The sequence below is a fragment of the Micrasema longulum genome, unplaced genomic scaffold (assembly GCF_059751315.1).
Source record: "Micrasema longulum isolate JH-2025_06_02 unplaced genomic scaffold, ASM5975131v1 h1tg000927l, whole genome shotgun sequence".
In the NCBI taxonomy this organism is placed as follows: Eukaryota; Metazoa; Arthropoda; class Insecta; order Trichoptera; family Brachycentridae; genus Micrasema; species Micrasema longulum.
In genome coordinates this window covers 98,134-112,388 of record NW_028278118.1, presented here as the reverse complement: position 1 = coordinate 112,388, position 14,255 = coordinate 98,134, and the positions used below count along the sequence as shown (strand labels likewise).

At 35.4% G+C, this 14,255-nt stretch overlaps 1 protein-coding gene across 1 annotated transcript in view; it reads right to left on the bottom strand.

Annotated features, from left to right (window-relative positions):
• MED16 (mediator complex subunit 16) overlaps window positions 1-13,257 on the bottom strand; it is a 29,775-nt gene extending 16,518 nt beyond the window's left edge. Inside the window, exons 1-9 of the mRNA XM_088231874.1 lie at window positions 13,056-13,257; window positions 11,209-11,510; window positions 8,313-8,445; window positions 6,378-6,541; window positions 4,615-4,788; window positions 4,182-4,354; window positions 3,866-4,036; window positions 1,806-1,934; window positions 918-1,056 (exon numbers count right to left, since the gene is read on the bottom strand). Of these exons, the coding sequence (XP_088088000.1) occupies window positions 918-1,056; window positions 1,806-1,934; window positions 3,866-4,036; window positions 4,182-4,354; window positions 4,615-4,788; window positions 6,378-6,541; window positions 8,313-8,445; window positions 11,209-11,510; window positions 13,056-13,117 (1,447 nt within the window). The 5' untranslated portion in view covers window positions 13,118-13,257. The remainder of the gene's footprint in view (window positions 1-917; window positions 1,057-1,805; window positions 1,935-3,865; window positions 4,037-4,181; window positions 4,355-4,614; window positions 4,789-6,377; window positions 6,542-8,312; window positions 8,446-11,208; window positions 11,511-13,055) is intronic.
• Window positions 13,258-14,255: the final 998 nt, after the last annotated feature.

Sequence of the window (14,255 nt, the reverse complement as noted above, 5' to 3'; positions counted from 1 at the left end):
TAAACATCGTTATTATACAAATATAAAGTATATATATGTGCCAAGAATACATGTTACTTAAACATAAATAATATAGTATAATATATAATAAAACAAATATAAAGCAATGAAATACATAAAAATATAAATAATATGTGTACCAATTATATAAAGTGCTACGTTTATTTATTTACATATATTTTTCAAAAAAATCTCTCGCTACACTATTAATATGTGCAGTTATTTTTATTTTAAAATTTGTTTTACATTTTGAGTCTTTTATATTTGGGAATAAATCATTAAATATCTTATGCATTTTTTTTTTTGCACCACAACAGGCCAGGAGGCCCAATAACAGTGGTGAATTACATCACAGAACACCCAGGCTTGAGAAAAATCACATTTATAATTTTTTGTGTTCTCTCCGGGAATCGAACCCGGAACCTTCCGTGGAGCAATTACATTGTATTGCTTTTTACCAAAGGCGGTTGATACAAATGGGAAAATACAGTTAATTTGTGTTGCTGAACGAGTGTTTATATTTTGTTGGGTTCTTTTGACCTCACTTAATTTATCAAAAAATTTAAATAGTAGGCACCTCACAAACAATGAACCAACGAATGATGTGACAGCTGTGAAGGATATCCGATTGGGCAACCGTAAATGGGATGAACTAACAGAGAACAACCTCTGACGTCACACGCAGAGTTATTTCAGAAATACAAAACTTTAAAAAATCATAGCTCTGATAATACAATATGAAAACAAAAATTTTTTTTTTTGGCTAAGTTCAATAATCTTTAAACAAATATTTTTTTTTTAAAAAGACACTGAACTTCGTCATTGAATAAATTGACAATGTCCGTAAATATATAAATAATAATATTTAACAGGAACACCTTAGAAAATGTTTATGAACTGGGTAATGGCAATCTCACCCGTGTCGGTGGCGGGCTGCGGCAACCGGTACAAGTAGAGGTGCGACGCGCTGTCTATGACCATCAGAATGCCGCCCAGCCACGACGGGTCGCAGCCGGATATCCACGCCCCCACCTGCTGCAGCGTCGGCGGCTGGCACTGAAACACACGCGAACAACGCACGTTCAGCACGGCCACTTTGCACACATAGCGCGTGGACAACACAGGGCTTGTGAAAAAGTGACCTTTCACTTATTTAACCTTTCCCTTACTGTCCTAAAAACACCCTTTCGTCACGGTGCTGTGTAGTCACTACACATTAAAAAAATAAAAGATTGAAAAAGAGAAAAATGGAATATTTATGGGGAATGGCTTTAATTAACCATACTTTAATTCAAAGATTGGCTGGGGGTTGGGCTTATCCAGAGACCAATATACGTATAATGAGTTAGAAACTACCTTAAATCTTCTCTTCAAAACCGCAAATAAATCCGACCTTCTAGTCCTATTTAAAATTCTCAACTCACTCTTTGATGCGCCTGAACTACTGAGCTCGATAAAATTAAATATCCCAACTAGAAACCTCAGACAAAACTCTTTCATACCGATAACCATAGAACTAACTATGGTTTTCACTCCCCTATGCCCAGAATTCTCAGGTCTGCCAACAAACATACCAGTCTTGATTTCTTTGATAACAAGTTGTCTTCTTTCAAACGATCACTGAATCAAATTCAATTATAAACACCTCTCTCCCGCTTCCACTCCCACTGAGTCTACTATATACCATCGAGTCTACTTGTTTTATAATAATTTTCTATGCATAAATATGTCCTTAAAAATGCCCATTGGGCGTATATATAAATAAATAAAAATAAGTGAAATATTTATTTATTAATAGTGTTTACCATTAGGGGCCTAGGGCTTCCCGGGCCCCCGTGCAGGGGGCTGTACTTGAGCTGTTTGGGGGGCGTAGCACCACCCACCATAGTGCCCTCCGACTGGGTCCAAACTGAAGCCAGTGAAGCTGAGAACGCCTTCGGAAAAATCAACAAAATAAGTTTTTTTTAATAAAAAAAAATATTTAATAATAATAATATTGGGTATATAACTTAAAAACTGGAATTTGAAACTATAGTCCTTAAAATATAGCTTGATTAACATGACAGCTGCCAAACTAATGTTAATAGTGATAGGAAATTACTGATCACTGATTATGTACCAATCAAATTGATTTTATCAGTTTTTTCATACAAACATTGAAACTCTGTTTCTGAAAATTGATTAAAGACAATTATTCACCAAAAATAAGACATTTATACTTTTTTCACGAACAACATAAATGAATTATTTTTTTTATTCGATCAATTTGTCCCATCTCTAACGTTTTTGCAAAATGATGTAACCTTGTAAGAACGTCGTCAATAATTAGGTTTATTTTAGTATTTTTTTACTTTTAATGGTGATTTTATATATTTATGTTGATTTATATGTCAAGCATTGTATTTAAAAAAATAATTAACACGACAGATACGAATGATTTTTCATGTATCAATATTAGTCACTGCTTAGACGTTACTACAAAGTTATGTTCTCACTTTTGCTGACAACTGTCATTCTAATAAAGCTATATAGACACGAAAACACGAAAATAAAATATAAAGTTTATATTTGAAGCACTTACTTTGTGCTTATTCATTATAATAAAATAAATCAAACAACTTTGTTTTTAACCACTAATTTTTATTTTTCACTGACCGGTTTCAAAGCAAACAAGCTTCTTTGTCAAGGTTTACGTAACTAATGAATTGATTCCTTTTTTTTTTTCTTTTTTTATTTCTATCATGTTCACTAAATACTACACGTGGACCCAATAAATCAAGTGGTTTTTTTCCCTACACGGGTGGTAATTTGATATCATTATTTTCGAAGTAAGACAGGAGAGGACTAAAAGAAATATTGTTAATTTGGTTATTAATTATTGTTTTCTTATTATGAATCGCTTTTTTAATTTCTAAGATTTCTAAGTTGCCTAATTTTAATATTTTATTTTCAACATGAAGTACTTTTAATCCAGTGTCTTTATTGAAGTTATGATTTTTGGTATCTGATAATTTGCAAATTCAGAAAAATTATTATTGTTTAAGCATCTTAAGTGTTCTTTTACTCTAATATTAAAGTTTTTTTTAGTTTTTCCAATGTAGATTGAATCGCAATCATTACAATTTAATTGGTATATTCCAGATTTATTATATTTATGGACTTTGTCTTTGTGATTTTTTAACATATGTTCCTATATTATTAGTTGTGTAGAAAGCCGGTTTAAGTTTTAAGGTTTTAGTTTAGTTTATCACTTTTTTTAGTATGGCACCACAAATTTTCAACTGTCATTTACATCGCGGCAAAACTGTTTCACACTTTTATGATAACTGTTTAAACTATCTCCTTTTCACATTATGTATGTAACATCAAATAATATTTATTTTGTCATTTTTTTAAATTATCTGCATCGTAATTTATTGATGTAAAGACTTTATTCTTCCTAAACATGCGTCAACTGCATGTCACTGTTTAGTAAAGCATCAAAACTAGACACTCAAACAAAATGGTCAATTCCACTGCACCTACTTTGAATTTAGTTTGAGACAATAATTTACACATTTTTTTATTTACCTCGATTTTATTCTCCATTCGTTATCTTTTGAAAAATTTTCAGCGTAAAACCCGGTTTATGAAAAACGTAAAAAAACGTTAATTGGGGGGAAAAATTGAATGAGAATGTATGGAAAAAAATTGGACGTAAATATTTCGGTGTAAAAAGTAAGAAAACGAGGAATGTAAAAACGAGGTTTTACTGTACTTTGAATACCAGAATTATACAAGATCTTCTTTAATTTGCTTAGTTATAGACCTAATAATATTTTATAGCATGTAACAGTTGCTTGCTAGAATATATAAATTAGCGTACCTGTTTGAGTGTGTCTCTGTAGAGACAATGCACCGTGTTGTCGTTGAGGGTGACGAACACGTAGGGCAGCGAGGGAGCCAGCACCGGCGAGCTGGAGATTTGGACCTTGCTGCACGTCACGCTGACCACCTGAGCCGACGGGGAGCGGTAGCTGGCTTGATGCTGCCACAGCTGCGAGAATACAAACAGAATATAACAAAATAATTCAAACAGCTTTGTTTTAAAAATGATGTTTTCCCTCTCTGTTGAGACAAATTTAGAAAAATAGTTTCCCCAGCTAAAGTATTCTTCCTAGTAACGATGGGCGAGCGCTTACCACAGTGTTGAAGCACTCGGAGCCCTTGGCCAGCAGCGAGTGCACCGGGAGCGAGTGGTTGACCAGGGCCCACAGCTCCACGCAGGCGCCCCGCAGCGGGGGCCCGTTGGCCGCCACCAGCAGAGAGTCCATGTCTTCCCGGCTCGCCCAGCGCACCTGGACAATCTGGGTGCCTGAAATAGGAAGCTCGGTCAACGATGATTTGAGTATGTCCAAATGGTTGTAGACAGGCTGATAAAGATTAAAGCCCAGCGTGCATTTTTTATGCCTTTTAATGTATTAACAACTGTCATATATTTTAAAAAAAAAGTTTTTTTAGAGGACACTAGAACGCAGACACGCAGAAGCGCGACTCGGCGCACTCGATGACACGGTTCATGTCGTCCGAGACGGCCATCGGCCAGGTCCCGCCCGGAGCAAGGGCGATACTCACAGTGGTAGTCCTTGAGGGTGCAGTCCCTGAGGAAGAAGCCGGGGAGGGGCTGCGAGGACAGCAAAAGCGGCTTGGGTTCGTCCTGCAGCAGCACAGACCGGCGCACCGACACCCGGTAACACTGGATGGCGTGGTTCACGTTGCCCGAGGAGACAGCCACCAGCAAATTTCCATCTAGAGAAAAGACAATCATAAAATATTTTAAGCATGCCCAATGTCGTGTACGTTGTATTTTTAATCTTAGCAAAATTGAACACATAACCGAATACGCACGCACAACCACACTGGCTCAGTATCAGGCATAGAAGAAACATACACATTACATCACTTCTTCGCAATATTTTTATTAATCTCACTTCACCTGTTTATCTGAGAGAGCTCTTCCAACCTCTATCACAACACGGACTATCTCTTCGTTCTAGTAACGAGAGAACCCTTTCAATACCCATTCACCGCTCTAATTTTTTGCTACCATTTCACAGTAGTAGCTGCTCGATTTTGGAATAATCTACCTGCTAATGTCGGAGACTTCTTGTCTTTCTTTGCATTCAAATCACGTATGAAATGTCACTTCCTAAATATTTTAATTTTCCCTTCTCCTCGCTTTTTCCTTCCCCCTTTACCCCCTTCGCTCTTCATATTATAGTGCAGATATTTAGTCAATTTTTATTTCTTAAAAAATATACATGTTAATGAATATTTTTTTTTTTAACGAAAATATAATATTATAATACTCCAAAAATATGTTCATAAACCACTGATTTTCTCAAATTGATGTACAGTAAAACTCTTGTTTTACGTTTTTCAACAGACCAACAAAAAAAGTGCATAACTGAGGAAAACGGTGAAGTGAGAAAATTAAAAATGTATGGAAAAATTTAATAACATAAAAATATAATTATTACTTTAGAAAGTTTGGAATCAATGAAATATTATCAGTAAAAAAAGAATTCAAAATTTTTGGGCCTATAAAATATGCATGTCTCTGTGCGAGCCTCGTTTTACAATATGGTATTTCTAACACACGATTCCTTCTTTGACTTGATCTATTTGAATTACTTCTAAATAAATTTTGGTTCTTAAATATATATTTTTAACATTGAAAACAATACATTTGTCTTAGATCCAAAAGTTTAGCTTCTTGGAACAATTGGAAAGAGGGAAAAGTGCGATTTTTGTGAAGCATTATTTTAAATATAAATTTTTGAATAGTTTCTAATGGTTTAATATGATTGTTGTAAGTTCCCCCCCATCCAATTATTCCATAGGAAAGCGATGACTGTACAAGTGCATAATATACCATTTTAATCGTATTTAGCTGGGCGTAAATACTTAGTCTTTTGAACACATAGGTTAAATATCTTAGTTTAATGACTATGTGGCCGCTCAACTTTTTCAGACTGTTTTCAATTGTGATTTATGTGACATGGCGGAATTTGGATATTAAATAGTATTTTGAAGAAACTGTGTCTTTTTCCTCATTCGCATGTCACCCGAGATTGGCGAGACCCTCGAAGCGAGAACCCTGCACCAGCTGGCGTTAACATTATGTTTTATGTTTAAATCAATAAAGAGTTATTTATTATATAATATTATATTTATCATGTACGAGAACATACAATTAAAATAATGTAAATGAATGCCTCGACACGGGTTATGCCCGGTGAGGTATTTATATAAAAAGAAAAAATATAATATTTTATGTGAAATAAATAATAACAGCTGCATAATGAAACAGAAGACGGAGCGTATATTTTTCTTACTTTTGGCGTAGCAGATGTCCGCCGTGGTGATGAACCCTCGGGTGGAACCCAGGGACTCTCCGGCGACGAGCAGCGGCGCCCCGAAGGTTCCGTCCGTCGGCAGAGCCACGGCGCCTATCATGCCGGTCGCCGTGACGACGACGGCCCCGTCCGCAGCCACTCCGCTAAAACAAATGCCGTCTGTTTTTACAATTTCAATTACAACTTCAAACGCACAAAACTTAAAAAATCATAGGAAAAATACAATATAAGAAAATATTTTTAAAAAAATATTTAAAAAAAAATTTAATTGTCTATTTAAACAAACGTTTTTTTTACTACAATATTTGGAGTTTATCCAAAGGGACGGAGAACATTTTAGAGAAGGAAATATGGAAGTCTAGGCATTTACAGAGCTTGTGACCAGTTATTTTTTTTATTTATTTAACTTTTTGTACATAATGTTATTTGTACATTGGCGGGCTTATTGCCAAATGGAAATTTCTTCCAACCAACCAATAAAATAGGTGATTTATTTTTATAATTTAAGTCACAGAAAATATTCAATAGAAAATAAAGATTAAAAAGCTAAATATATATAAAAATAGAAATAAACGTATTTGTTTATAAATTACCTTAAATCAAAACTATTACTCAATGGGAAAAAGGAAAAAAGAGGAAAAAGGAAAGGAGGAGAGATTAAGGAAGAGAAAGGAGATGTTTCTTCAGGCGTGATTTAAACAGAGATAATGTAGTAACATCTTTGATGGTGGATGGGAGATGATTCCACAATTGAGCCGCATGGACACTATATGAGTTAGAGAAGAAAGAGGAATTGTGGATGGGTATTAAGAGAGTGCCTTGAGAATTAGAACGAAGAGGTAAACCATGAACTGATGAGCGTTGAAATTTTTCATTCTTTTGGCTGGTTTAAGTGGCCACTTTACACACTGTGCAACATTGACCATTTTGCCTATGTTTGAACATTCGTATTCCTTCGATTCTCCCATCTGTTGTTTTGGTAAAGTTAAAGAGCTGAAACCTTTATTGTTGCGAAGAGATTCATCTGATCGAATTATTTTACAAACTAGGGTGTGCAGACGTAGGCATAGGCAACATGGTGAATGTTGCACAGTGTGTGTAATCGGGTTGTGGTCCTGTGGCTAGTGTCTCGGACTCACGGACCAAAGGTCTGCGGTTCGAATCCCACTCTACCCCAACTTGATTCCACTTTCTAATAGTGAGTTCTCAAAATAAAAATATTTAAGTAAATCTTAAATAAATTTTAAAAAGTGGCCACTTAAACCAGCCAATGACAGGTCATAAGCCCTGCAAATGCCTAGACTTCCATATTCCATTCTCAAAAATGTTTTTCCTATGTGTTACGACAAATTAAGACCTTAATAACTCCCTAGGGAGGAAATCCAGCCAGTCTGCAAAAATTTGGACGTACTCAAAACATCGTTGAAAATATAAATTATTCATTCTTGTATCCATCATTATTACTAGCCTGGATTACAACACCTCGAATCTCGTCGTCAATTTTTTCTTGGGAGACATTTCTATAAGCTTTCCGGAAGTATTTATAATCTTAATTAACTAAAAGAGATTAGTTTGTATGTCCACAATAATTATACTAGAGCCAGATATCATGTACTGTTTTACACACCCAGAAGCACGCACACTAATGCAAGTCAGAATGCGCCCATTAATAGGGCAATTCACTTGCTGAATACGGCTTCTGCGAATAATATGGATCTATTTTTTAGCGGTTATCTGCTTTCTATTCATTAACTTCTAACTTGTATTTAGTCTGCATTACACGATGCCCGTAAAGTAATGCAGACTACAATTTGTCAGATAAATAAATAATGTTTGGCATCGGGACTCCATTGCGAACTGCTAATTTTGCCTGCTGCGACAAAAGTAAGAATCAGAAGATCAGAATTTAGTTACCCAAAGTTGCGAACGGTGGGGGCGAATCTCTGGTGCTGGAATCTGTCCCCGCACGGAGACTGGTCCTTCTTCTCCGCGGACAGCGAGACCTTGCGGCCGTTGTGGAAGAAGGCGGCCTTGATGATGTTTTCTCCTGTGGACAAACCGGCTTTAGTTGATCGATTGTGCTCGCGCACACCTGACAGTGGCTCGGGTGGGTACAGTGCATCGAGTACCCTGAACTTGAAAGTACAAGGAGTTTAATTAATTCTTACGAAGGTTGAAGATCTGGGCATTACTTTTGTATTGAATTCCCCGACGTTTCACGATCAGATCGAAACAGTCTCTGGTAAATTTGTTGCAACAGAAATGATCGAAAGACATGCGTAGTTCAATGCACATTCCTTCTGGTCTTCGAGCTGCTGTGACCGAGCATACCATGGAGAAACTCGGTGGGATATTCAGTAACGAGCGGTGAGTTTTTAGATTAGTAAGCTACGAAAATTCTAATAAAATGTCCATAGCGGTAGTATGGCACATAAAAAACAAGTCTATTTTATTTTGATAAATAATCCATAACAAATGGCACTAGCGGCTAATAGTTTCAGTAAAAATATTTTCTAATGTAGCACAAACATTTGATTTTAAAAAATGCATTAAAAAATAAACATGAAAATAAACATGCAAAAAAAACTAGACCCATAAGGACTCGAACCCCCGCCCCAGTCAATAGTAAGCAACGACTTATCCGCACGGCTATTTCATGTTCTAACACAACCGTTGAAAAAGTCATTTATAAAACTGAATAATTCATAAGCATACCGGTGAATCTTTTTTTTTATTTGTTTATTTTTTCATTCATATATTATTTACATAGAAATATAATTACAAAAATACACTTTAGAAAAATACATCTTAAAATTAAGCTATAACATGAATTGAAAAAAATGCCCACAAAGACTTCAGCTTCGTCTGAGCGTGGGCCATTCCTTTTTTAATTATTAAAAAGTTTAACTAACTAACTAACAAACCATCACGCCATTTCCCCGGAGGGGTAGGCAGAGAGGATAGAACGCCACACCACTCTGTCCTGGCACACTTCCTTTGCTTCCTTCACATTCATACATCTTCTCACGCACGCACGTTGATTATTCCGACTTTTCACATGACCACTTTCAAGAATTTGTTGTACTTGGTCATGCCATGTCTTTCTCGGCCTTCCTCGACTTCTACAACCAGACACATTCGCATCATAAATCTTTTTAGCCGTTCTTTCATCATTCATTCGCTCCACATGACCGAACCATCGCAAAAGACCTTTCTTAATTTTGTCGATAATGCTTAACTCAGCCTTGCATTCTGCTCTAATTTCGACATTAGGGCACCTATCATACATTGTTTTTCCGCACATTCGCCTGAGGGATCGCATTTCAACAGCATTCAGTCTACTTTCGTCCCTTTTTTTCCAACTCCATGCTTCGCTTCCATACATTAGGGTTGGTACCAGAACTCCATTATGAACTGCTAATTTAGCCTCTTGCGATAGACACTTATTTGCTACGACAGACTTTAAGGCACCATTAACTCTGTTACCGGCACTAACCCTCCTTTCAATATCCTTGTCCATATTTCCATCTCTAGTAAACATACTACCCAGATATACAAATTCTTCGACCTGTTTCAAACTATCTCCATTTACTACAATCTTACATTCAGTCATAGTTACATTTCTTTCAAAGACCATGACGTTCGACTTTTGCACATTCATTAGCAAATCACTCTCCTTGCACACTTCGTAAACCTTTGTAACCAAGGAAAGTTTATAGCATATAAATATATGGTATGACATGACCATAAAAAAAAAAGAAAAGAAAAATAAGAAAAATATCTTTGTTTAAGTCTGACTATTATAAGTTGTCTTGAAATAAAACACTATTTCTTAGTGAATAAAATAAAAACTTAATTATAAAATGTATTCCTTACAGAGTACGATAGTTCACTGAATAAAACATAAATTACATTTGAAGAATCATTGATTTTTATATCACATTAATATTCACAAAACGACATAAGTTTTACATTTTATAATTCTTTATAAAGTTTTTTTCATAACCTAAAAATAATTTTTAAAGTTTAAATTGATACTGAAGAATAACCTACAATTCAACTGTCATCGTCTACACAAAAACATTTTATAAATCAGGTATATTTTATTTTTATTTAGCGAATCTTTGTTTTTTAAAACCCACGAAAGGATTTATACTGATGCGCTAATATTATGAAATAAAATATCAATTCTTAGTAGTATTTATTTTACAACAAATTCACTTAAAAACAAATTTCACTTATCATTTCAACTTATCAAGTACCTATTATTGTAATTTCCGCGTTAAGACATATAAAATATATTCGTTATCTCTTTCTCACACATAACGGGTGCGTATAATGGCACCTCCTTTGGACCATCGTAAGTCAAATAGATTTATTTTAAAGAATAATAGCCCCTATGAAGAGGTGTTGAAATACTAAATTGTATTAAGGAAAGCTGCAAGATTTTACTGTAATCGCAAGTGTAATTTTTCAAACACGATTCTAAAATTTTGTGTTTAAGACGTATTTGAATTCATGTTTTTTCTTCAGCAGAGTAATCTCGTGTAATTCAGTAGCAATAATTTTGGCCGATAGAGGCGCAACTGACTCACTGTATAGAATAAAGGAATATGATGTAAATTTACAAAGCTTAGAAATGCAATGTATTTTTTTTTTGTGATATGTTTTTTTGTAATAATAATGTAACCTAAATTATTACTTTCGATGTCAAAAAAATATGGTAAGCTGCAAATAATCGATTATAAGGAGAATTCGCCCCTGCTCAACTGTCACTCTAACATCACTCAACATAATCATTCTCGGTTACCCGGGAAGCAGGCCGTGTGCAGGCAGAGCCAGTCGCTGAGCAGGTGCTCGCGCGGCGCGTAGAAGCGCAGGCGGCCCGCGGTGTCGGCGGCCAGCAGCAGGCGGCCGTGCGGGTGCCACTCGAGCGCGGACACGCGGCGCGGCAGCGCGGACACGCGGTGCGCGGCCCAGGGCGCCAGCACGTCGCACACGTACACGTGCGCGCCCCACGAGCGCGCGCCCGCGTCCTCCAGCCGCGTGAGCGACGTGAAGGCGGCGATGTTCAGCGTGGACACGGTGCACAGCGTCGGCCCGCCGTTCAAGCTGGAAATATAAGGAAGTGCACTAGTTAGAAACTAGCTTGAATATATCTTCTCTTCAAGACTGTCGAAGAAAATCCCACCTTCTGGTTCTATTTCAAATTTTCAACTCACTCTTTGATGCGCCTGAACTACTGAGCTCGATAAAATTAATTATCCCAACAAGAAACCTCAGACAAAACTTACTCTTTCATACTGATAACCGTAGAACTAACTATGGTTTTCATTCCCCTATGCCCAGAATTCTTAGGTCGGCCAACAAACATACCAGTCTTGATTTCTTTGATAACAAGTTGTCTTCTTTCAAACGATCACTGAATCAAATTCAATTAAAAACACCTCTCTCCCGCTTCCACTCCCACTGAGTCTACTATATACAGTGGCGAATGGTGATTTTATTTACAGGTAAGCTATAAAAAATATCATATATTTGTACCTAAATAGCAGGTACATAATGTAAGTAATATTTACTATAAATTTATATTTTTCTGTGGTTTTGTGTGATACAACAACTCTCATCCATGAAATCAACTCAAACGACGTAACTTCGTGATAAATTATATTATATTATCCATTACTTACATAACATACATACATAAGTAACTCATTAAAAAATAAATAATAGCACTATGAATTCAGTCGATATTAGGTATTCAATTGAAATGTCAACTGGCCGAATTGTTTTAGAAATTAAAAGTGCTAAAAACGACCGCGTCGAGCGCCATATGTGCTGCAATATGACGCATGAAAGTAATTATGGTCTTATGTCAAAAGTACCATCTCAAAGAAAAATAGCCCTTAAGAAGTAATGTTTGAAATACTGTTTTCCGAATCAAGAATCTTCAAATAATTTGTGTAATCTGCAAGTTTAATTTAGGAGAAAATACCTGCACTGGGGTTAAGACATTCAAAATATAGTATACTTATTTGTATGAAAAAATAAGCTGGAATAAATGATGTTATTTTATTGAATTTTTATTTAAACTATTGTGTTATTTATTAGCACTTTTGCTGATTGGGAATATTTCGTACAAATAAAATATGTAATAAAATGTAATATGTAAATGTGTAATATAATTATGCCATGATAAAATTGTGCAATTTGTATTACATAAAATAAATAAAAATATAAAATATAAAAAAACACGTACGACTAAAAGTCGTATGTGTGCAAAGCACAGAGAAATTTATCTTTTGTGGCCATGAGAGTGTCCAATGTCCCGGATGAACATATTAAGTTCTCCAAAATGAAAGCTATTTTTAGGAGAAGTGTACAAGTTTGGATTTTGTCTAAGGGAACAGAGCATTGCAGGAGACTGCTGCGAGACATTGCATAGATTTAAATGTATCTATTCAGAAAAATAAGAAAATTATGATATGTCCATCTGAGTGGATCCTGCGAGAAAAATGTCCGCGAACGTGTTAATTAAGAGCTATTTCGACCGATTTCAAGATTACTGCCCGTCGTCAGGACTATATATATAATTATGAATATCCAACATCGGTAATTTAAAACTACTGTTTAACCATTAACCTAAAAATCACTCACCATTCCAAGCTGGGAGGAACGCATTTCAAGGGCTTCCTATACATAGCATAAATAAGATCCATTTTGAATTTCCACTTGTGACGGATTTATATTTACGTCACAAACTGTTCAAATTAATAAAAATAATATAAATTTTGACATCTCAACAAGCTCACGGCACCATTTTCAACAACATGAACAGCGGGCGTACCAATTTGTAAACATAAACATTAGGAGAGACAACTTAACAGTCTAATATTTTTTATTTTTTGTTCGAATAAGCAAAAATTATCAATCATGTTTTGTTGGAACACATAATATTATTGGTTGGAAGAAATTGCCATTTGGCAATAAACCCGCCTTTAAACAATAAACTTTGTGTACAAAAAGTTTAAAAAATACATATATATTAGTAACAATATTTTGAGTTTGTCCAAATTTTTGAAGACAAGGACTGGATTCAATACCCTGGGGAGCTGTTAATATTAAATAAACAGAAATAAAGAACATTTTAGAGAATCTAACATAGAAGTCTAGGCATCTACAGGGCTTATGACCAGTCATTGGCTGGTTTAAGTGGCTACTTTATACTTACACTCTTAATAACATTTACCGTTCTGCCCATAGTTGAACATCTATATTCCCTCAATTATTTCATCTGTTGATGTTTGTGAAGTTAAAGAGCTGAAATAGACTATCAAACAAAGCCAAAAATACTAAATGTATCGCATTATAAGCGCTGTTTTTTTAGGTTTTGAAATTTTGAATTTATTCCACCTGTGACGCCATTAGTTGTCATCGATGAGTTGTGCTGACATTTAGAAGTAGAGCTCCGTAGTACCAAAAAACTATTAAAGGCAGATTATCTTTATTAGAATGTAATTGCATTTTGGAAAAACTTCGACGTTTAATTGAATGCTTCAATTTTTACCGCGCGTAAGAAAACTTGTTTATGTCCATTTTCCATAGCACTTAACTATTCAGACAACAGTCCCGTGTAGTTTGTAAGGTGAATAAATTATTTAACAAAGGATCCAAGATACCTTGTAGACGTTATTGACAAAATTAAAAAATCATTATCCTATTTTTCATATGTGGTTGTGCGAGTGATTGGTGGGATTGAGTGGTGTGTGGCTGGATGGACCACCAATAGATAAGGGTCCACCTATCCTACCTATCCTGTAATCTCCCAACTTTCAATGTTTGTTTATTCTCCTCGTC